The 22,082-nt window shown below is 33.7% G+C and overlaps 1 protein-coding gene across 6 annotated transcripts in view; it reads left to right on the top strand.

Annotated features, from left to right (window-relative positions):
- Window positions 1-22,082, top strand: part of Rps6ka6 (ribosomal protein S6 kinase A6) — a 152,309-nt gene that overhangs the window by 69,213 nt on the left and 61,014 nt on the right. For 5 of the 6 annotated variants that reach the window (XM_040744334.1, XM_040744333.1, XM_040744336.1 and 2 more), the window contains 3 exons: window positions 7,896-7,955; window positions 11,465-11,524; window positions 16,397-16,510. In XM_040744334.1, the coding sequence (XP_040600268.1) occupies window positions 7,896-7,955; window positions 11,465-11,524; window positions 16,397-16,510 (234 nt within the window). Of the gene's footprint in view, window positions 1-7,629; window positions 7,696-7,895; window positions 7,956-11,464; window positions 11,525-16,396; window positions 16,511-22,082 lie in introns of those variants that run through there. The other variant, XM_040744337.1, reaches the window with a different exon arrangement.

Genomic DNA, 22,082 nt, shown 5'->3' with positions numbered 1-22,082 from the left:
TGTGTTGTTTTGGAGCCTGACCTGGCACTTACTCTGTAGACCAGGCTGTCCTCGAACTCAGAGATCTGCCTGCTTCTGCACCCCCCCCCTTCAGTGCTGGGATTAAAGATGTGGGCCACTTTTGAATTGTTTGCCTTCTTATGAGTTTTAAGAACTCTGAGAACAGGTCCCTTCAGACTTTGACTGATGACCTTTTCCTTCCATTCTATGGCCTGTATTTTTATTTTATTCTCTTAATGAAGAGTAGAGGTTATTGATTTAATGAAGTGTAATTTAAGAATTTGTTCTTTTGTAAATCTTACTTTGGGTGTTATATGTAATAAAAATTTGCCTGAATTCAAGGTCACAAACTTTCCCTATTCATTTCATTGATGTTATTTGAAATATATGCCTGTTTTGACTTTTGATCTACTTGTGATTAATTTTTATAAATGATGGATAAATTTTATAAATGACCAGTTCACATTTTCTCATAATGATAGCCTGTATTCTTATGCCATTATTAAAAAATTCTACCTGCTCTTCACTGAATACACTTTTCAGGAAGAATTTGGTAATACACATGTCATTTTTTAAGAAAAAAAGTATTATTTAGCCATCTCAAATTCTCTAGGAATTCAGAAAGCGTATGATAATATTACAGTAAGGACTCTGATGCTTGAATACCTGAGTATGGATTCCATTTTCTCCATTTTTTGTGACCTTTGGTAAGTTGCTTGACTTAGTTGTTTTATATGTTCAATTGGGATTAATGATAAGACATAATATATATGTATATATATGTATATATATAAAACAACTCAGAAGGATATCTTTTCCAATTATGAGCATTCAGTAAAAAATACACTACCTTTAAATGTTTCCCATTTGCAGTCCAAATAGTGAAGATTAATAGATTTTCAAATTAAAAAAAGCTATTGGGTGACTTTTGTACAAGATGATTTCCAAGTATCCTGTGTAACTATGAAGTGATTATAATTAAAGGCATTTTATTCATAAGTCAGTGTTTCTTTTTTTGAGACAGGTTTTCTCTGTATTGCTTTGGAGCCTGTCCTGGAACTCTGTATACCAGGCTGGCCTCAAACTCACAGAGATCGCCTGCCTCTGCCTTCTGAGTGCTGGGATTAAAGGCGTGTGCCACCACCACCTGGCCAAGATTTTATCTTAAGCTAATAGTTTTGTAGTAGCTGTCTTCCTGCAGAAACTCACTTTATTTTTTAAAATATTTTTATCCTTTTTCTCTTCATTTTTTTTCATGAAGCGAGCAGACTATGGTTTAGTTATTTTCAGACTGTGACTTGAGGTAGGATTGGTTTTGTTTTGTTATTTGTTTGAAGTGTGTTCTTTGGTATTACTTGAAAATTTTCATTTATAAAATAGAAATTAGTGTATTTAGGATTATTTTAAGAGAGAAATAGAGCAGTTGTACTTTAGTTTTGATAAAAATAATATAGAGTGTTTGAACAAAATAAAAATATATCTGTCATAGACAGTTTAACCTTGAGAAATAACACAACGGACAATTTATACTCATTTCATATTCTCAAGGCATTATACTGTAATTCTGTAATTATATCTCTGAGATGTTATTACAATGAGAATAATTTTCTACAAAGAATACCAGCTATATAGACAGGTTTTATGCATATATGTAATCATTTATGCCACATATAGTACAAGTGTGCTTTGCAAGTAAACTTTCCAAAAATATATGTCATAACCCTTATAAGAATGGCAAGATGGCATGTGTCTTGACTTTTGTAATACATTGACCCTATTCAGATGTGTTCAGATTATTAGCTCTGATGTCATCTAATCACAGTAAACAAATTCCTGCCCATATAGAAAACAGGTACTTTTAAAAATTTTTGTCATTAAATGAATTACAAAACCCAGAAGATCTCCAAATACATTTGGATGTATATTGTATGGATATGCTTAGTATAATTCACCAGTAATCTAGTATTGCTATAAGTAGTAGTATTTTTGAAAGCTTAATGATTTTTGGGTTTGCTTTAATTAGTTCTGAATGTTATTTGACAGTCATTTTTATCAAACGAGTAGTATCTATTTATGATGCATACGGTATGGTAGTTGCTTGATAGGTACTGTTCTGGACTTCTGCCTTTATAACTGCGGATCAGTGATGTATGTGTATATGTGTGTTTATTTATAATAACAAGGAAATGTCGAAATAGTATATTATATTTCAAATACCAACAAATTTTGATCTACAGAAAGCTTTAAAATATTTTCCTGAGGTGTTAATGTTTTAGTTTCTATGCTATTACTCATAGACTAAGTGATACATCTTACTCTTTTGCTTTAAAAAGTAGTAGTCGATTTCTTCCTAATTAAATAAGATGTCAAGGAGGTAGAGCTTTAAAAGCAGAAAATGCAGCTTTAGTGTGCATCCACTTAGTTTGTGTCTTATTATTACTTTACATTATTTCCATTTTTTCTTGAGGTTTAGAAACATGCACATCTTGATTTGTTTTTCAGTATCCTAAAATGATTTCTGCCATATATAAAAGAAGTTATTTTTACTTATGAATTATGTTAAAATATTTAATTGAATTGCTTCTGAATTTGGATCTTATATTAGTTACATTTTTGTCATTGTGACAAAAAATGACAGAAATAATGTAAAGGGTAGAAAGATCTATTTTGTTTAAGGTTTCAGAGGATTGGTCCTATGCTGATGGGTAAGGGAGAGATATTCAGGTTCAAGTCACATGAGCCAGGAAGCAGAGGATGGTAAATGTCATAGAGCTGGCATTACTCTTTTCTTTTTTTATTCATCTGGGCCTTATTCTGTGGTGCCACTGACTTCTCAGTTAATTCTGCCCAGAAACACTGTCACAGATGCACCTAAAGGCATGCTTTACCAATCCATGGGATTTTAAATCTAGTCAGATTACCAGTGGAGATTGACTATCACGATTCTCACCGGTGCATTAGACTTCCTGTATCAGATATTAAAACAAATAGAGTGCTAGAGGTTTGTTTTCTATGTTAACAGGCTATTCTGGAACTAATGCTAGCTCTCAATTTAGTCATGTTTGATTTTATACATACCATATCTAATTGGAGAAGTGTATGCTGAAATTATTGCAGAAGACATAAATAGCTGTTGTAGGAATAGAAGTAAATTTTAAAATTTATATGGATCCTCATTACTTTATAATGAAGTTTTAAAATTGAAGTTGTTCAAAACCTGCCTAACAATATGAACAATGCCTTTTTTAAGGGGAGGGCTTAACTGTGTTGCCAGAGTGATCTCATTATCCTTGTCTCAAGTGATTCTCCTGAATAGCTGAAAGAATATTATCACATCTTGCCAGATTCTTTGCTATGTTTGTCTATTTTTTTATTTATTTACATATTTGGAGCCCTAGGTATTGAACCCAAGGCCTTGAGAGGTATCTATTAGCAGTTGTTGGTAGATTTAGACATGGCCGTGGTTAGATAACACAGATGCCATTGTTTTTCAGCCATTTTATTTCAGTTATTAGGCCCCGTATGCTTCAGGAAGATTGTTAACATCTTAATAGCCATTTTTTTCTGTAATTCACAACATTTCTGTCTCTGAAGGTAGTGGTTTGAATTGTTGTAGTGTTTTGGTAAGGTATCCAAATTAGATAAATGTTTCAACTTGATGACATGATAGAAACTTAAGTATAATCATCTTCTTAGCTTTTATAGTTTAAGTTCAATGTTATTTGAAAGCAGTGTATTTGACACCTTTGGTGTTAAATCTTTTTGAAATTGATGATGCCATAACTAAAATATTGAAAGTGATTTGGCTGAATTAATGCTGGCTCCAATTATCTCTTAATGGTATTAACAGCTTCAAAAAATCTAATGCACTTTTTTTCCTACTTTCACAGAGATACATTTGCAGTGTTTTTCAGTTAAAGATTGGTTGTCTATTTAGCATTCAAATTGCATAGAAATTTAAGAATTCATTTTGATGGCATTTTTTAAGGTCTAGTTTTTTGTTCTCATGTCTTAGTCTTACAGGTGCTGGAATTACAAGTGTGCACCACAATATTTGTCTCTTGGTGGATATTTTTAGAAAAAGTGCAAATATTTAAGAAACACTAGAGAAAAGTAAGTTGAAAATATACTGATGATTCCAGCTCTTGGGAAGCAGAGGCAGGAATATCATGAATTCAAGATCATTATGGAGTACATAGAAAATTCTAGACTGACCTGAGTTTCATAGTGAGATGCTATCTAAAAAAATAAAAGAAAGTTAATTGCATATTGTTTGTGGTGGCACACATGTAATGTTGGTATCTGAGAGGCAGAGGCAGCAGGATTTATTTGAATTTGAAACCAGTCTGGGATACATATGGAGTATGTGACCATTTATACTATATAACAAGAGTCTGTGTCACAATCCCCATCCACCCCACACAAAGAAAATGCAGGTTGATTTTTCAGAAATTATTCTGGGTAAACAGTATTCTATGTATACTGTGCAAGTTATATTGACTGGAGACTGATAACTTTTTCTATAGGGGTCAGATAACTCTAGGCCACATATAACATTCTGCACCTTTTGGAAAATTTGGTCATATGAAGATGGACAAAATTTGACACATGGGCCACAGTTTAGATGAAGGGCTTTACTATGTGCTCTCTAACATTTATACTAATTTTGATAAAAAATCAGAGTTAAGGAGCAAATTTTTAAAATGATCACATTTTGAAATAACTGCCATTCAAAGAGTGATTTGTAAGAAATACGTGTTATTTCAAAAAGTCTTATTGCTAACCTAAACTGTAATTAAAAAATATTTTGGATAAGCTAGATTCTGTTAGCTTTTAAAATAGAAAATTTGGGGCCCATATAGGTGAATCTGGTTAAGAAACTGTTTAACTCTTGTCGAAGACAGGGGTTTGATTCCCAGTACCTGTATTAGGTGACTGATCTGATTGGATCTCCTCTTCTGGACTCTGGACACCTGAACTCAAACTTGTACATATGTTCTCACAATATATATACAATTTAAAATTAGTCTTCCTAGGATTAAGAGTCAGAAATGATAGCAAAATGATTTGCTGGAAATTATATAGTTAATTGCTAGAGAAACTTAGACATTTCAAGTCAGAAAATATGGCAGTTACTATGGGACTGGGTTTATAAGTTTAATTCATTCAGATTCCATATCTAGTCATTCCTTTCCACAAATATTTATTTGTGGCCTATTTCTTGGTAATGTTCTATGTTTTAGAGCAATAGGGTAATAAGATATGATCTGTCTAGAACTTATGAAATGAGATGCTTAACAAGATACTGTTTCTTTCCTTTCATATTAGCTCAGAGCAGTTGAAACTCACTGTTTGCCCTTGAATTCACAGTAAACATGTCTCAACATCAAGTGTGCTAATTTTGCTAGTATGGGCCACCATCCCGCTTAATTAGTGTTTGTTGATAGAAAATATGGCAGCTATTATGAGACTGATCTTAGTCTCTGTAGAGGCAAAAGGAAAAGGTATGAATTTGACTTGAGGCAGATAAACTGACATGCAAAGCTTAGGTAACTAAAGTAGTAAAGATTCTAAAGACCATATACATCTTTAATTTGTTTTTGTGTATTGAGTATATTTTATCAGCTAATTCATTTCATAGCAAAGCCTCATAATTGATTTTAAGCACCTGACTAAGGAACTAACTTGGAGGTTGTATGTATTTGTTTGGTGTCCTTAGATTCTCTTTTTAGATTTTTCAGATAAGCTTTTCAGATTGATTTGAAACAAAAATAGTTCTGTTTTTGGTTTCTCTCATTTTTTAAATAATTTATTTTTTACTTTTAAAGCTCACCCCAAAGCATTGACCATGCTGTGTGTTTCAAAGAACCAAGATTTAGGGATAGGAACATAGTATCATTAGAAATCTGAAAAAATATAGGCAGTTACTTAAGGATTTTAGGTACTTCTTCTAGCTTCCTACATTAATCTTGACTATGGAAGATTGAAGATTTAAGTGTGGGCCAGCAAGATTTTGCAGCAGGTAAAGATGCTTGCCTCCAGGCCTGATGACCTGAGCTCTGTCCCCAAGACCTATGTAGTAAAAGGAGAGAACTTCTTACAAGTTGTCCTAAGACTTACAAATGTTAGCTGTTATGGCATTAACCTTGTTAATTTGGTGTAATAAAAATTACAAAAAGATACATATCTACTGGAGAAGTGATTGTAACTATTAATAAACCGTTCATCACTATGCATGCTAGCTTCTGGTAACTACTAGTTTTATACTTTTGTAGGATCAGCTTTACAAACCTGCACAGAGACTGAATTCATTATTTTTCGCTTGTTTGGTTTTGAGACAGGGTATCAGTATGTATCCCTGTCTGGCTTGGGTCTTTCTATGTAGACTAAGTTAGCTTTGAATTAATAGAGAGCCACCTGCCTCTGCTACTGTTTTATCTTCTATCTATATGAATTTGGCTTGTTTGACACTGAATCATAAAGTATTTGTCTTTTTGTTAGTCTCTTATTTCACTCAAAGTAATCTCTTTAGGGTTCATTCATTTTGTAGTATGTGTCAGGATTTTTTCCTTTTTAAGGGTGAATAGAATTTCATTGTGTACATATACTACACTGTAAATCCTGGTATATGCTTAGGTTGCTTCTATTTTCTTCCCATTGTGAATACTGCTGCTGTGACAATGAAGTACCCAAAGATGGTTTTGAGATTCTGCTTTCAATTCTTTTGGTTTCACAAACAGAAGTACAATTATGTATAATATGCTAATTCTGCTTTTTTTGAGGAACAGCCATATTTTTATGGCAGCTATGTTGTTTTTACATAGTTATTAGCACTACACAAAGCTTCCAGTTTATTCACATCTATAGCTATGGTGTACTTGTCTTTTTACAAAGAAAATTCTAGAATATATTCTGAGGTCTGCTGTAAATTGAACTTGTATTTTTGTGATTTTTCTAAATAATTTGTCTTTCAACAAATAACTTAATATATCAAAAGTAGCAATGTGGTGATAATGATCTCACTTTGTAGACCATTCTAGACTGGAATTTGCTGTGTCGCACAAGGCTGTCTTCAGAGCCATAGCAGTCCTCCTGCCTCAGATTCTTTAGCATTTCTGACTATGAAAGGAATATGAAATTACGTGTTCTATACTCTGCTTAGTAAGTTAGTGACTTTTATTTTTAAGAAAACAGCATTAAAGGACAGCATAACTCCTCAGACTTAACTATCATGCAAATGTTTTGATATTTTAGCTCTGTTTTTCCTAGGTTACTTAGTAAAATGTAATTTATAATTTCTTATCTACAATATCTATGAGTTTAGTAAAGATATTTTGAAAGTATTAAACCTGTAAAAAGATTCCCTAGAAAGTCTTTTAGTAAGGAATTTTAATCCTAGACACTTTTGAACAGTAATATTGATTGTAATAACTATCTGTCTCTACATAACACTTTGTTGGCAATTTACAGATTAAACAAAGATATATTTATTATCACACAATTTGTATGGGCTGGGAATATGGGAATGACTCAACTAAGTCTTCTGCTTAGTCATACAAACCTATAATCAAAGTTTCGGCTCTTCTGCATTCTTATCGGGAGCCTTCACTGGGGAAGTTCTGCTTTTAAACTCTCAAATATTTTTGGCATGGTTCTTTTCTATGTGCCTGTAAGGTAGAAAGCCTGGCCATTTTGGTGAGTATTGGCTGGAGCCTTCCCTCAAGTTGCTTAGTACTGCAGCAAGATGGTTACAGTCCTTTGTCCTGTGGGTTTCAACATGACCACTTAGTTCAGTCAAGACAATGAGTGGAGTCTCTAGAACTTTTTTTGGCATAATGTAATCATATAAATGAAATCCCATCACCTTTGCATTATTCTTTTTCTTTGGAATCCAGCCACAGCTGCTGTATATCCAGACGGCAAGGAAGCCTGTACAACAAAATGAATACCACGAGGTAAGGATCATTAATAAATGCTGATACTAATACTAATAATTGGTCTTTTACAGAAGCTGTCAGTATACAACATGTAGTTATGAAGTTTATTTGACAACAAAATTTCTTTAGAATATCAAATTCTTAAGTATATTTTTAGCATTGTATATTATATGCATATAGCCATATATGCTTACTAGGTATATTTTGGGGAATTCTGGAGACTACTAGTAAGTTAAAAGTACTGTCGTACTTGATGACATGTATGTTTTGTTAGTAAAATTATTAATTTTCATCACTTATTATTTCTTACATTCTCATTAGCCTCTTTCTTATTTGTGTATCTTTATTTTTTGATGTTTCCACACTATTAGAAAGTGCCTAAATCATTTTCTGAGAAAATGAAAATAATTTAAAAGTACTCTTTATTAAACTGATGAGAGCTGTTCACTTAGGTTTTTAGCTGTTTAATTCTTTGGTTTTTTTTGAGAAAGGATCTTGTTATGTAAACTGGAGTGGCTTGATCTCACAATCTTCCTCTTGGTCTCTCAAGTGCTTGGATTATAGGTACCAGGCTGGGATTCTACTTCACACTTAATGTGGGCAAAATGCCGGATTTTTTTTTTTTATCAAATTAGAGGTTTTATTTTTAAATAAAATTTTATTTCCTTAGGTCATTTTGAAAATAGTCTTGTCTTCAAATGAGTTAAAATGATTTGGGTTTTAGTAAGCACCAGTGAATTCTATGGTATTCTATAGATGGATATTCTTACATTGAAAACCTGCCCTTTGAAGGCTGATGAATTAGGAAAATTTAGGTGTTCTGTTTGTGACTGGGATGATTCCCAGGAAGCAGTGATGTCTTTTGACTCATCCCGATTCATTTTATTTCTAGTTCCTCCAGACTAACAGCTTCATGATAAATTAGTCATAAGATGGTATGACTACGATGTAGCCAGTAGCTAGGTAACAGAAGAAAGACAAAGTCGTAATTTTCTTTTTGTATAGATATTCCTTTTGCTGTACATAACTGTTTATATATAGATGAATTTGAGAATCACTTTATTGTAAAATTTTAGCTATCAGAATGCTGTCTTCCTGCGTTTTACATCGTTTGTTGAAAGTTGATTGTTAATGACAAATTTGAGCTAGTGTTTTTACATACCACATTTCCCAATCTGTTGAACTAAGGCATAAGACAGTGGTGCCATATACAAAAATTGGGAATCCTGGGTGGAGAACTAATGTAAAATGGCTCCCTGATTAAATTTTATATTGGTTATTTTTCCTTGTTCCTTTGCAGTTTGCCTTTTTCAACATTGTATTCTTAGAGCCATCCACTTGATAATGAACACTTAGGAATTAGCTTCTTTGAATTGGCAAAACGTATCGAAAGAGTCATCTGATTTTTCAAAAGTTTCAGTAGTTCTTACTTCTTGTTCATGTGTAATCTTTTATGTCTTGTCTATAACTGGTTGAAGGACACACAGATTGTGTACAATTTACAGCATTTGCTAATAAAGCTGTTCAGTTTTATGCATATACGTTTTCTAGCATGAGTCTTAGAGAAATGTTCTTCCACTGTTTGCTGGAATCTAATTTCTCACTCATGGTTAGTCTGAGTTTTGAGTATTGGTTAATATTGTAGTTCAGTTTTCAAAGATGTTCTTTGATTATGATGTTGTAGTCCCTTTATGTACAAGTTTGTTGTTGAAGCCAGTTCTTGCATTAGTTCAAACCTAGAATCAAGAAATACCTCCATGTAATTTCTTATTAATTATCTGCTTTCCAGGGGGCTTTAATACTGTTCCTCCAGCCAGAAATAGGATTTTCTTTCAAAGCCCTAGGTCCCATATCTTTGCACTGTTGGAGTTATTCTTGTGGTGACAAAGACAGTGAATAAAAGAGGCTTACACCTATACCTTTCTTATCATAGGAACCTATTTTCTTGCTTCATCTGATGAGAGATTATTTTTCTTTTGACTGGTACATGCCTTAGTGTGGTTGGAAAATGGAAAGGTAAAAGTGTGGATAAATTTAGAAAGTTAGTATTATCCTTATGCTAACAACCTCAGAAGTACATCCTTCTTGGGAAGTTTTGTTTAAGGCTATAGTGGAGGGGTTCCATGACTCAGTCTCCCCACAGGCCAAAGTCAGAATACAGGTAGAAAATCAACTCTTGAGTTGTTTTGCAAATTTTGTTATCTTTCCCTAATGTTACTGTTTACTTCCCAGAGTCCTATGATTTCTTCTTTAGTGTTCTCTCTCTCTCTCTCTCTCTCTCTCTCTCTCTCTCTCTCTCTCTCTCTCTCTCTCTCTCTCTCTCTCTCTCTCTGTCTCTCTCTCTGTGTCTCTGTCTCTGTCTCTCTCCGTCTCTCTCTGTGTCTGTGTGTGTGTGTGTGTGTGTGTGTGTGTGTGTGTGTGTGTGTGTGTGTGTGTTTCCCCTCACCCTCTGTCTTGGTTTTACGAAGTAGGGGTTTCTCTGTGTATCCGTGGCTGTCCTGGAACTCACTATGGCCTGGCCTTGACCTCCGTATATATACCTGTCTCTGCCTTGAGTGCTGGGATTAAAAGCCTGGGCCACCACAGCTTGGTTTCTTTATTATTCTAAATAGGATGTTTAGTTGGTAATCAAGGGAAAGGTTAGTTTATTCTGTTTTTGGTATCACTAGTAGCTTTATTTAATCCATCCTTCCTTCAGTTCATCCATCTAGTTTTATTTTTCTGTAATCTCTTACAAATGGGCATTGGTTAAATTCCTTTTCATTTAGACCAACTAACTGTTATTTAATTTGCAAATTACTCAAATCAGTAAATGATATTTTTTGTACATTTTCTGCAAAAGGCCAAACAACACCTTGTAGTTATAGTATCTCTGTCCAACTACTTAACTTTGCTCTTCTAATGTGAAAGCCATCATAGATGATATGCAAACAAATGAGTGTGACTGCATTTCAGTAACATTTCTTCAGGAACATGCAGCTAACCTGATTTGGCCTATGGGTCATATTTTGAAGATCCTTGATCAAAGCTCCTTATATTTACTTCTTTAAAATTAGTGCTTGAATACATGTAATTATCCACAAAGCTTTGCATGTAAAAAATGTCTCCAAAGCTGCTTAAATGTCCTGTAATTTAAACTTCTTTCTGAATGATCTTATGAATTTAAAATTGAGCCATACACATTTCCCATTGTATATTCATATGAAATTTTTTCTCTTCTAGCATTCTTTAAATATAAGTAAGGTAGATGTCTGTGATATTTATTTTTATGTGTAAGGTCATCAGTCATGGCACAGCCTTAAGAAACATGTATTGAAACATAAAGCTCTGAAAAATTATTGATTTAAGGACAATGTGTGATTGTTATTCATAAATTTACTTTTCTAAATAACTTCTTTGTACCCTTGACCTTTAGTTTTTCAGTAACATTTTAGATTGTGAAAGGAAATGCCTAGGGTTGCATTTTTCTTAGTTATTATTCTCATATTAATACCACTGAAATTCACTTTTTGAAAAATGTTTTTCAGGTAAATGTTCCTAAAGTGGTTGACGAGCCAATGGAAGAGGGAGAACCAGAACCTTGCCTGGTAAGTACGCATGTTAATTTGTTTTGCAGCATATAAAGAAAGAAAACAATTGGAAAAGAATGTGTGTGTGTGTGTGTGTGTGTGTGTGTGTGTGTGTGTGTGTGTGTGTGTGTGTGTGTGTTGGTAATAAATGTAAATTCTTTGAGATGGTCATTGTGGTCCCAGCTGTCCTCAGACTTAGTGTACCTGAGGATACCTTGAGTTCCTGATGCTCTAACCTCTGCCTTCTCATTTCTGATGTTTTAAAAATATTTTTTTTATGCATACACTAGGTCAATATGACAGCTCCATCCTTAGCCAGTGATTTTTTTTGATGAGATGAGTCCAGGGTCATTGTAAGCATTTAACACTTCTGCTTCAGCCTCCAAAATACTAGGATTACAGCACTTAATCATAAAACCTGTGTTGGAAATATACAGGCCATAAGAATACTAATTTTAAATATAACAAATGGCATTCTATTTGTTAGTATATAAGAAATGTGGGTATTTAAATACAGTATCCCCTGGATTAAACTAAAAGAGATTATCTTCAACTTCAGAATAGAAAGGAGATATATCTTTAACATAATTGGATTATAAAGATAGCTTGAAATATTTAAAATCCATTTTCTAGCTTTCAGGAAGGATGGAATTTTAAAGTATTTCAGAAGTCTCTAACTCGTTTTAAAGATTGGTTTCCCATTAGGTAATTGTATTTAAGGCCTGTGTAAAAGACATAATCTATAAGATCTAAGTTTTGTGAAAAGTATTCTTAAGATTTTATGGAAGATCAGACTATTATAGACATTTTTATCAATGTTATGGTTTCATAGTTACCATCTTTTTAGGTATTTTCACATTCATTTTATTTAGGAAGAACTTGAAATAAATTAATTTTTTTTCCTTTACAGTATAGATTTGTTTATTAAGGTTTAGAGAGGTTGGGGTTTTTAGCAGATGACTAAGACCAGCACATATTAGAATCTATCTCCTGTTAGGTGACAGTATGGTATAGATAAAAATACCATTCTTTTCTTATGTAGTATTGGAGATAGTCAGTAAATACCTTATGAAACATGTCCGTCAGTAAATTTATCTCCTTTAGAAACCAGCAGAGGACCTGAGCTTGTGGGAGCTCACAGACTCTGGACACACAGCTGGAGAGATTGGACTAACCTAGGCCCTCTGTATCTGGTGACAGTTGTGTAGCTTGGTCTTTTGTGGGGCCCCTTTGCAACCCATTCTTTATGGTAAGAAGCCTAGCTCAGCCTTGATGCAAGGGGACAGAGCTTGGTCCTGCCTTAACTTGATATTCTATGCTTTATTGACTCCCATGGGAAGGAAGCCTTACCAGATGTGAATAGAGATGGAGGAAGAGTGGAAGAGGGTGGTAAGAAAGATGTTGGGGAAGGGGAAACTGGTTGGTATGTAAAATAAATAAAAAATGACGAATAAAAAAATCGTCATCTATTAGCTGGGCGTTGGTGGCATACGCCTTTAATCCCAGCACTCAGGAGGCAGAGGCAGGTGTGTTCCAGGTCAGTCTGGTCTATAGAATGAGTTCCAGGACAGCCTCCAAAACAATACAGAGAAATCCTGTCTCGAAAAACCAAAAAAAATTGCTCTCTATTAAAAAAATAAATTACATTAGGTGATAAGAATGCAGTGGTGGTAGTCAGTTTTCTTCCTATTCAACTTTTTTCAAAATCTCAAAAAGCCTTGTACTACAAATGTGCAAAATTCTCTGATGAATTATCACAACTCAGTACTATTGGACAATTACTATTAGGTGGAATTTATGCTTCATAATAAAGTAATAAAGATTATATATAAAAGTTTAGCAACTTAATTTTATAGATATTTTGTCTTTTTGTAAGGATCTTATGTGACTGAGATCTGAAATAGAGGTTTTATATCCATTTTATAGATTACAGGACCAAGACTGATAGAATTAGAATATACCAACCTAAGTAAGAATTAGTTTGCTGTCATCTCTGTGCAGTCATTGGAATAAAATTGTATAATATTAAGTATTCTGCAATTATTTTCCAATGTGTTCATTATTTTGATATGTTTACTTCAAGCTAGTAGCGCTCTGTTATTTACATTGTTTACATTATTGTTATTATTGTTAGCTTTTGTTCAAAGAACATTGATACTGGCATGCTTTTATTGACACTGCAGTATTCTCTGCATGTTCTTCTGTGTCTCCAGGTGTGCCTTAACAAATCCACAACAAAATGGCTTCATTTGGAATGTTAGAGTTTTTTCAACTAAAATAGTTTTTCTGCCTTGAAATAAAACAAATGCTTGAACAGATGGATCTTGCATTATTATATAAACCCCAATGTATTTAGTTTTTAAATATCCCTCTTTTTTGTTTAGCCTTTTGTTCTGGAGGCTAGTCTTATAGTCATGTGAAGCTTCTATATTTGAGGTATAATAGACTGCTACCAGATTGTCATCATCTTCTTTTCATCCTAATAGTTGATCTCTTCCCCATAAATAAACCAGTTGTCAAATGAATGAAAACAGTCGTGTATTTGATTGTTTTGTGCTTCTCAGTGCATTTTTCTAGTGTTAGAGCATTCTTGGCTTCCTTTATTTAAAACAAAAGTGATCAGAATATAGAAGTTCTGGTTTGGCCTTCTTAATTTTTTTTAATATTAAATATACTTTAGAGTTTTGAAGAAACACTTGTGCCTCAGATTTGTCATTTAATGTGGAAAGTGTAGTGAACTCTGTTTGGAAGTTATTAAATTTTTATTTTACAGTAACAATTCGTTTTCACAGATCAACTAAGAATAGGCACTGTATATATTTTCTAGGACTGCCCTAACAAAGGACCACAGACTGGGTTTTCTAAACATCAGAAAAATTAATTTTCTCACAATTTTAGATTCTATTAAGTCTGACATCAAGGTGTTGGCAAAATTGATTTTTCTGAGGCCTTTCTCCTGAGTTTGTAGATGATCTATGGCTTTATACCCTCCTGCGCTCTCTCTCTCTCTCTCTCTCTCTCTCTCTCTCTCTCTCTCTCTCTCTCTCTCTCTCTTTCTCTCTGTCTCTCTCTCCTTCTGTGTGTTTGTCTGTGTGTCTGTGTTGTGTATGTTTGCTTGCACAACCTTTTTGGGTATAAGATTATCAGTCATTTGGGATTAGGGCACAGCTGTATGATTTTTTTTCTTAATTATCTTAAAATATCCCTAATACAATAATACTCTGTTGAACGTACCACTCTTGAGAGTATATATCTGGCTTTCTGTGTTATTGATGTTACTTTAGCTGTCAAGAAGCCAAGCTCATTGGGAAAATTCTATTGTCCACTGTAGGCACAGCCACCATTGATTAATCAGAGAATCAAAGGGCCAATGGATAGAGAACATTTGACTTGGGACATTGTAGAACTGAAGCTTTGTGTCAGTTTCATTTTCTAGACAGTGATGGGGTTGGATCAGAGCTTATCCCCTCAGCTTTGCTACTTTGTGATAGGGAATTCATACAGATTAAAAAATTGTTAGTTACTATGCTTTCCCATAGGGACTACAATTATAACTCACTGGAGTATAGTCATAACACCTGAGAGGTGTCTTCTATTATGGAGCAGAAATATTCCCCAGGAGAATTCCTTTCTTTCTTACATAGATGGTAGGAAACTTGTATATCATTTATATTCCAACTATTAATAAAAGTTCATGGCATTGGAACATTTTTGAGTTCTGTAGTTATATTTTTGTGAGTATCATTTGCATTGATCTGGATATTAAAATACTTAAAAATATAGCTAATTGCTATTCAAAAGGACCTTTGATATTTTTATGTTTGCCTTCTCACAATTTGCAAGGTTTATCTTTACTTTCTCAGTCTCTGCCTCTTAAGTTGCACTTCAGGGAGGAGCTTAAGTTTCTTAGTTCTTCAACTGACTAGAGTCTGTTGAACCCCAGGTAATACATGTAATCTACAACACACTCTCTACACATGAGGTTCAAATGACACCATGAAAGAATGCTTGGAAAGAACATAAGAGTCAGGGGACCACACTGGCTGATACAAGATAGTGTTCTCTGTATAGGACAGGGAAGCTGCACCCATGAAATTTCAACAGTAAGGTTGCATAAGCAAGACCTAAACAATGATAACACTAATTGACATGCCATATTGGATGGTAGAAATCTCACAAGGCCCCACCCCTCGATGAAGTGCTAAGGCAATTAATGAATACTGAAGAAGAGAATAAGTCTCCCTCTCCCAGATAAGATTCCTAATTGATTATCCAATGCAAAGTCATCAACCCTAACAATATATATGTATATGGGCAACACTAGATGGACTCAAGAGGTTTATTTATATACGTATATATGTATTATAGTAAGCAGGGTAGGGGATACATAGAAGAAGTTGAAGGAAGGATGAGGGTAAATACAGTAGTCATCTAAAAATCATAAGTAAAAAATAAAATTAAAAATAAGTCTTAGTTCTTAATACTATTATATTATTGTTATTTACTTGTAAAGATGCTGCATAAATTTATTTCACATGCTTTCATTTACATGAAATTATATAGTAAGAACTGGGCTTGGTGGCACATGAATGTAATCTCAGTACGTAGAAGGCATAGGCAAGAGAATTGCCAAAAACTTGAGGCCCATCTGATTCATCCACATAGCAAGACTGCCTCAAACGAACAACAACATCACTACCAAAAAAACCTACCAAGAAAAGAAGTGAAATTATATCTATGTGTTATATCAGGAGAGGGGAATAAGTCAATCAAATAAAGTGTTAGATTGATGGGGTTTCTTTTTGTATAATTGTGTGATTGTTTTGAAATGGAACTAATCACAAGATGTTAGAACTGCACGTTAGTATTATTTGGACTTTTGTTTTACAGGATGAGGATGTTAAAGAAATCCCCATTACAAATCATGTTAAAGAAGGATATGAGAAGGCAGATCCTGCACAGTTTGACTTGCTCAAGGTTCTTGGTCAGGGATCTTTTGGAAAGGTAATAAACACTTTTTCCTGCATTTGCTCTTCTTCTTGATATTTAAAAATATGTGTACACATGCATAGAAATCATTTCTAAGGCTCTCAAAGGATGCAAAAATAACTGTTTAGTTTTACATGCTGTATTTCTTTATATTCTTCTATAGTAGTCAAGGTTTTCTAACTCCCTTAGCTTGTATTTCTCTAGGTAAAAAACATGGCATGTTCATTGTTGGTTGTCTAAATCACATACTTGATTTTATGAAGGTATTCTATATGTCATTTTTCATGTTCACTAACATAGCTGTCTCCCTGTGATTTCTCTGTTTCTTAACTCTTTATGAGAATTTAGAATGTATGCTCTAATTTATGTAATAAAATCAGGAACTAACCCACCATTTCTTACAGTAAAGTAGAACTAGCATAGATGATTTGGAAATGATGTGAAATTCTTGCTTTGAAGCATCCTAGAGGAATATTAGTTCATGTGTTATTTATTGTATTTGTTTATTAAGTATTTGGTAATATGTTTTTTCAAAAAGGAAGTATGTGGTTCTAGATCCTGTAGCGTGTATACCTAAAATCTAAGACATGAAAATTATTGGATCATACAGTAAGTAATAGCCTTTAGGAAAACAGCTGCAATTTGTGGAGAGGAAGACAGGAGAAATAAAATACTACAGTAGCTGAAATTTAGTTACAGAGAAATATTTAGGTTATTGGACAGTGATTACAGAGGTTAAGACATTTGTAAGGAAATATATTTACTGAGTACTCAGTTTGTGCACAGTAGTTTTATGAAATATATTGGTGAGTATAGACTAGACATTATTTGAATGTAGTCTGGTATCTATATGGTATAGAATATATGAAATACATAGAAATGTTTTTAGGACACAAAAGGCAAACTGAGATGACTTGTGCTTTGTCAGTGAATGGCACAAGGTGATTGTGGTGGATGATCTTGGTTATCAACTTCACACACCTGAAACGAAGAACCTCAGTTCAAACCCTGCATCCATCAGTTTGGCCCATGCCCCAATGTTTGTAGGGTATTATCTTAATTGATGGTTGGTGTAGGAAGGCCCAGCACATTGTGGGTGGTTCCATCACTGGGTAGGTAGGTGAGTGTGTTCTATACAAAGAAGGTAGCTGAGCAAGGCAGAGGAAGCGTGCCGGTGAGTAAGTAGCATTCCTACACGGTCTCTGCTTCAGTTCCTGTCTTGGGCTCCTGCCCTGGCTTCACTCCATGATTGACTGTAATGTGTAAGCCAAATAAACCCTTTAACCTCAACTTGTTTTTCTGTCATGGTATCTATCACAGTGGCACTAAACAAAGCCAGACAGGGATAAAACTTGAAGGATAGGATAGAAAGAAAAACTAGAGGGGCCTATTAATAGATTGCTGGTATTAGTAGAGGAGGTATTATGAAACTAAGTTGTAAATTAGGAATATGTTCTATATAATTTTATTTTTAATGTTTCTGAGAAATGTGTTAATCCAGAACAGAGTTTTTTATATCTCAAAGTATAAATGCTTAAATATTTGACATATAAAATGATACCACAGAAACATTTCAAGTTATTAAAAGTTTCGTTATTTAATATATAATGTATATAGGTATATTCATCTCTGTATTTCTTGCTTTATTTCATAAATAATTTCACAATTCCATAGATAGACAACAATAAAATAGAAAGCAAATAGCATAATTGAATATGGTATTGTTTGCCTATAACACTAGCACTCAGGCACCTGAGGAAAAAAGGATGCATCTGAGGTTGAGGCCAGTCTGGGGCGCTACAGTGTTGAGCCTAGCTTTGGTACATAACGAGACCCATTCTCAAAGAAAACCAAAAATGAAAGGGAGGAGAAAACAGCAAATAGACACAAACAAGACTAAAAGCAACTGGCACTGTAGATGGAAATAAAGATCAGAGCAGGAAAGATTAGAGAAAGCCTAGAATACACACTGTTGTTTACAAATGTATAACGTAGGGCCTAGAGGCCTTTCTCAAGCAGGCCAGAAATGACATTGGCAGCCATCTTAAAGAAGCTGACATATTCAGTTTCATTAGTATTAATAATATCTGTAAGATAGAAACATATTAAACAGACCAGATAAAAATTTTTATTGCACTTCATAAACGATAATGTATAACAAAATGAATTTTTCTCAGTAACACCTTCGTGTTAAATATAATAACATGCTAGCAAGTTGTTGGTGTAGTCCTTATGAACACTTTGTGCATAAAGGTGTCTTAACAAAGACCCTTTTTGAATTCATAGTACTAAAATACAGAATTGTGCAATTTGTGTTGTTCATCAACCAAAGATATTAAGAAGGTAGCTTTTGTTATGCTTCTTAAGATGTGAGCATACTTGCTTGTCGGTGTTGCATCATTTGTGTAGGCATTGTGTGGGTATGACTTGTTATATGCTGAACATATTCAAGAATGTGGCCAAGACTGTGAATCAGATATGTGTAGGCCCAATTCCAAGAAAGTTAGGGTTGTACAATCTTAAGTTTTTCATCAAAGGTTCCACTGCTAAAACATAAGCAATGGGAATTTTAGATCTTGTGAAATTGTATGACATTAAATGTTTTAGTCTATTTAAAGGGAACAAAATCCAGCTAATGCCAAAGTAATATAAAAAGTGCACATTAATGAAATAAGGTTTAATGAAATGCAGATTAAAAGAACAATTCAAAAAATGTTATGAAGCAGAATTGGTTCATTGAGAAGGTAAACAAAATGAACAATTATTTAGTCAAATGTTTAAATTGGGTTCTTAATTGGTCTAGATAATAAAAAGCCAGAGTCAGATAGAGGGAAATGCTAAGTGATCAGAGAGAAGGAGAAAGCCATAGCCACACCTTACCTCCTTAGTGTCTCCAGCAGACATGAGAGAGATTTCTTGTTTCTCCCTGATATATCCTGTTACTGCCCAGCTACCTCACTTCCCGTCTGTCTGTACAGATCTCCAGACCTCTATGCTTAGCTAGTAGTAAGCTCCATTCTCTGACCCCCCCCAGACAGGCTTTATTTGTTCAAGTAAGATATCACTACACAAACTAACCAGTAGAAATATAGAGAAGTCCCAAATTGATAAAGGTAGAAATGATAAAGGGGACAACAAACTACTGAAATTCACAAACTCATTAGATAATGCTTTAAAAATTTATACTTATAAATTGAAAAATCCAGAAGAAATGGATAAATTGACATATAACTTACCAGAATTAAACCAAGAGTACAAACAATACAAATATACCTATACTAAGAATGAGAAGCATTGATAACAAATAAAAAGTCCAGTACCAGATGTACCTTATGTTTTCACTCATATGTATAATATGTATGTGTTTATATATAGAGAGTAAAATAAGAGGGTAAAGGGAAGGAAGAAGCTCAAAGAGAGGGGGGGATGTTGAAAAAGAGTGAATAATAAAAGATATATGACATGAAATCCAGTGAAGAGAACTTCTTGAGTGGACTGAGGTCTAGCAAGAGCCAGTGGGGATGGAAAATGCCAGAGTACAAGTGAGTAAGAACAAGTCATGCTATGTATGTATGACGATGTCATAATGAAAGCTTTTATATACTGTGTAAAATATAGAGAAAGTTGTATTTTCACAAAAGATATTTGGGCTACTCTGTAGTGATCATGTGAAGTATAATGCTACAAATGACCACTAATAAATGGTAGTAACCAGAATATTCTATTATTTTAAAACAAACAAAACAAAAATCTGGCATTGTCAGACTTGATTGTGTAGCATAGGCCAAATCACTTATACAGTACATATATTCATGGATTATTAAATATTTCCTTTTGTGATAAGCATTTAAATATAGGAGTTTTGAACATTGAACTTTTATTTTTATATAATTGATCAATTGTCAAGTGATAGTTTTAGAAACACATGGTTGTGTGTTGAAATTTCTCTGCAATCAACATTTAAATATATGTGATCTAATTCACTTCCAAGTGTTTATTGAGTACTCCTTAATGGACAATATAAAAGTCCATGTGATTGAGAGACAAATACTTTGAATTAACTCACTCTTTTCACAGGTTCCCACAGTCTAATGTAACTAGAAATACAGTAGCTATATTTGTAGTTGATTGTGAGAAGATATAGGTTTTCTCCTGTTGGAAATAGCACACTATGAAATTAGAAAACAGTCACTTTTTCCGATTATGAATGATGACATCTTTTCTTTGACATTTAGGAATAAGAGGGAACAGTTGAAGGACTATAAGAAATGACTATTTTGCACAACATTTTCTTCTTGAAGTATGGGCTCTTTTATCCTTTCTTAAGTGCCTTTTCCTTTATATGCTGTTCTTTGCAATACCATTAATGACTGTGTTCTACAACAGTAGTTCTCAGAGGTGTGGTCTGTGTCTCTAGGCATTTCCAAATCCTTTCAAGGGTTCCTTAGGTCAAAACTATCTCATAATAATCCTATATTTATAGAACTGCTGTACCCTGGCACAATAAAGGTAGAAGCTCCAAAGAGTACATTTGTCATTGAGGTTTTTACTGCCTCACCCTTAGTTGAAAAATGTCCTTGATGAAATATAATTAGTCATTTCCTTTATTATACTCAACCATTGAATTCAAATCTTTTTAACATTCTATATTGAATTGAAAATATAATAAAACATTTTAGGTGCAGCTCAAATAACATTTTTTTCAAAATAGAATACAAGTAAACATTTTTGAATTGTGAGGTGAACTGGCCATTTTTTCATGGATCACTGTTTTATATATTTTTATCAAGTTTTTGAGAGTTTCATAACAATTTATTCTACTCATAATCACTCCACTGTACCAATCTTCCCAGATCCTTCCACCCAACTTCTGAGTTTTTCTTGTTTTTTTTTAACCCATGGAATCCAATTTGTGTTGTTCAATTACTCTTGAGAGTGGAGTGTGCCCTAGAATGTGATCATCCTACTAGGGGATCGCTCCATTAAGGAAAACTGACACTGACTATCCATCTCCTAGTAATCAAAGGCCCCAAGACTCCTAAAGCTAGTGGTGGGGCTACATGCTCAGCTCCCATTTTGTGTGCTGGGATTTTCTCTGGCTTGAGCTTGCCCCAGTCTTGTGCATTCTGTCACAACTGCCGTGAGTTCATATGTGCAACTGTCCTCTTGTGGGCCACTATTTGTACTAGAAAAAGATGAGTTACAAACTGTGAATACTTGAATTTGAGTACTAATAGTTTTTATTGCTTTTATAAAAAATGAATGGTATGATTCGGTTTCATAGAAAATAGTACTGTTCATATTCTTGTCTGCTAAAAGTAAAAGTTTGAAGAAAAAAAGTAGATTATTAAATTTTTTTAATTTATAAATTTTGTCATAAAAAGTCTTGTAAATAAATATGCCACATCAAAATTAGTCAGAGTGAGTCTATACAACAAAATCACTTATGTACAGTGTATTAAATTCTAATTAGCATTTGAAATGAAGCCTGCAAAGCTTTACATTAAATCTCTGTTTTATTTTGTTATTAATCTCTTAAACCACAAACTTATTTAAATCCAGTAAAAGGCCATCTACTTATACAATT

Source organism: Mesocricetus auratus, unplaced genomic scaffold, assembly GCF_017639785.1.
Source record: "Mesocricetus auratus isolate SY011 unplaced genomic scaffold, BCM_Maur_2.0 Super-Scaffold_100003, whole genome shotgun sequence".
Lineage (NCBI taxonomy): Eukaryota > Metazoa > Chordata > Mammalia > Rodentia > Cricetidae > Mesocricetus > Mesocricetus auratus.
The sequence above is the reverse complement of the archived record's forward strand: the minus strand, read 5'-3'. Positions and strand labels throughout refer to the sequence as shown.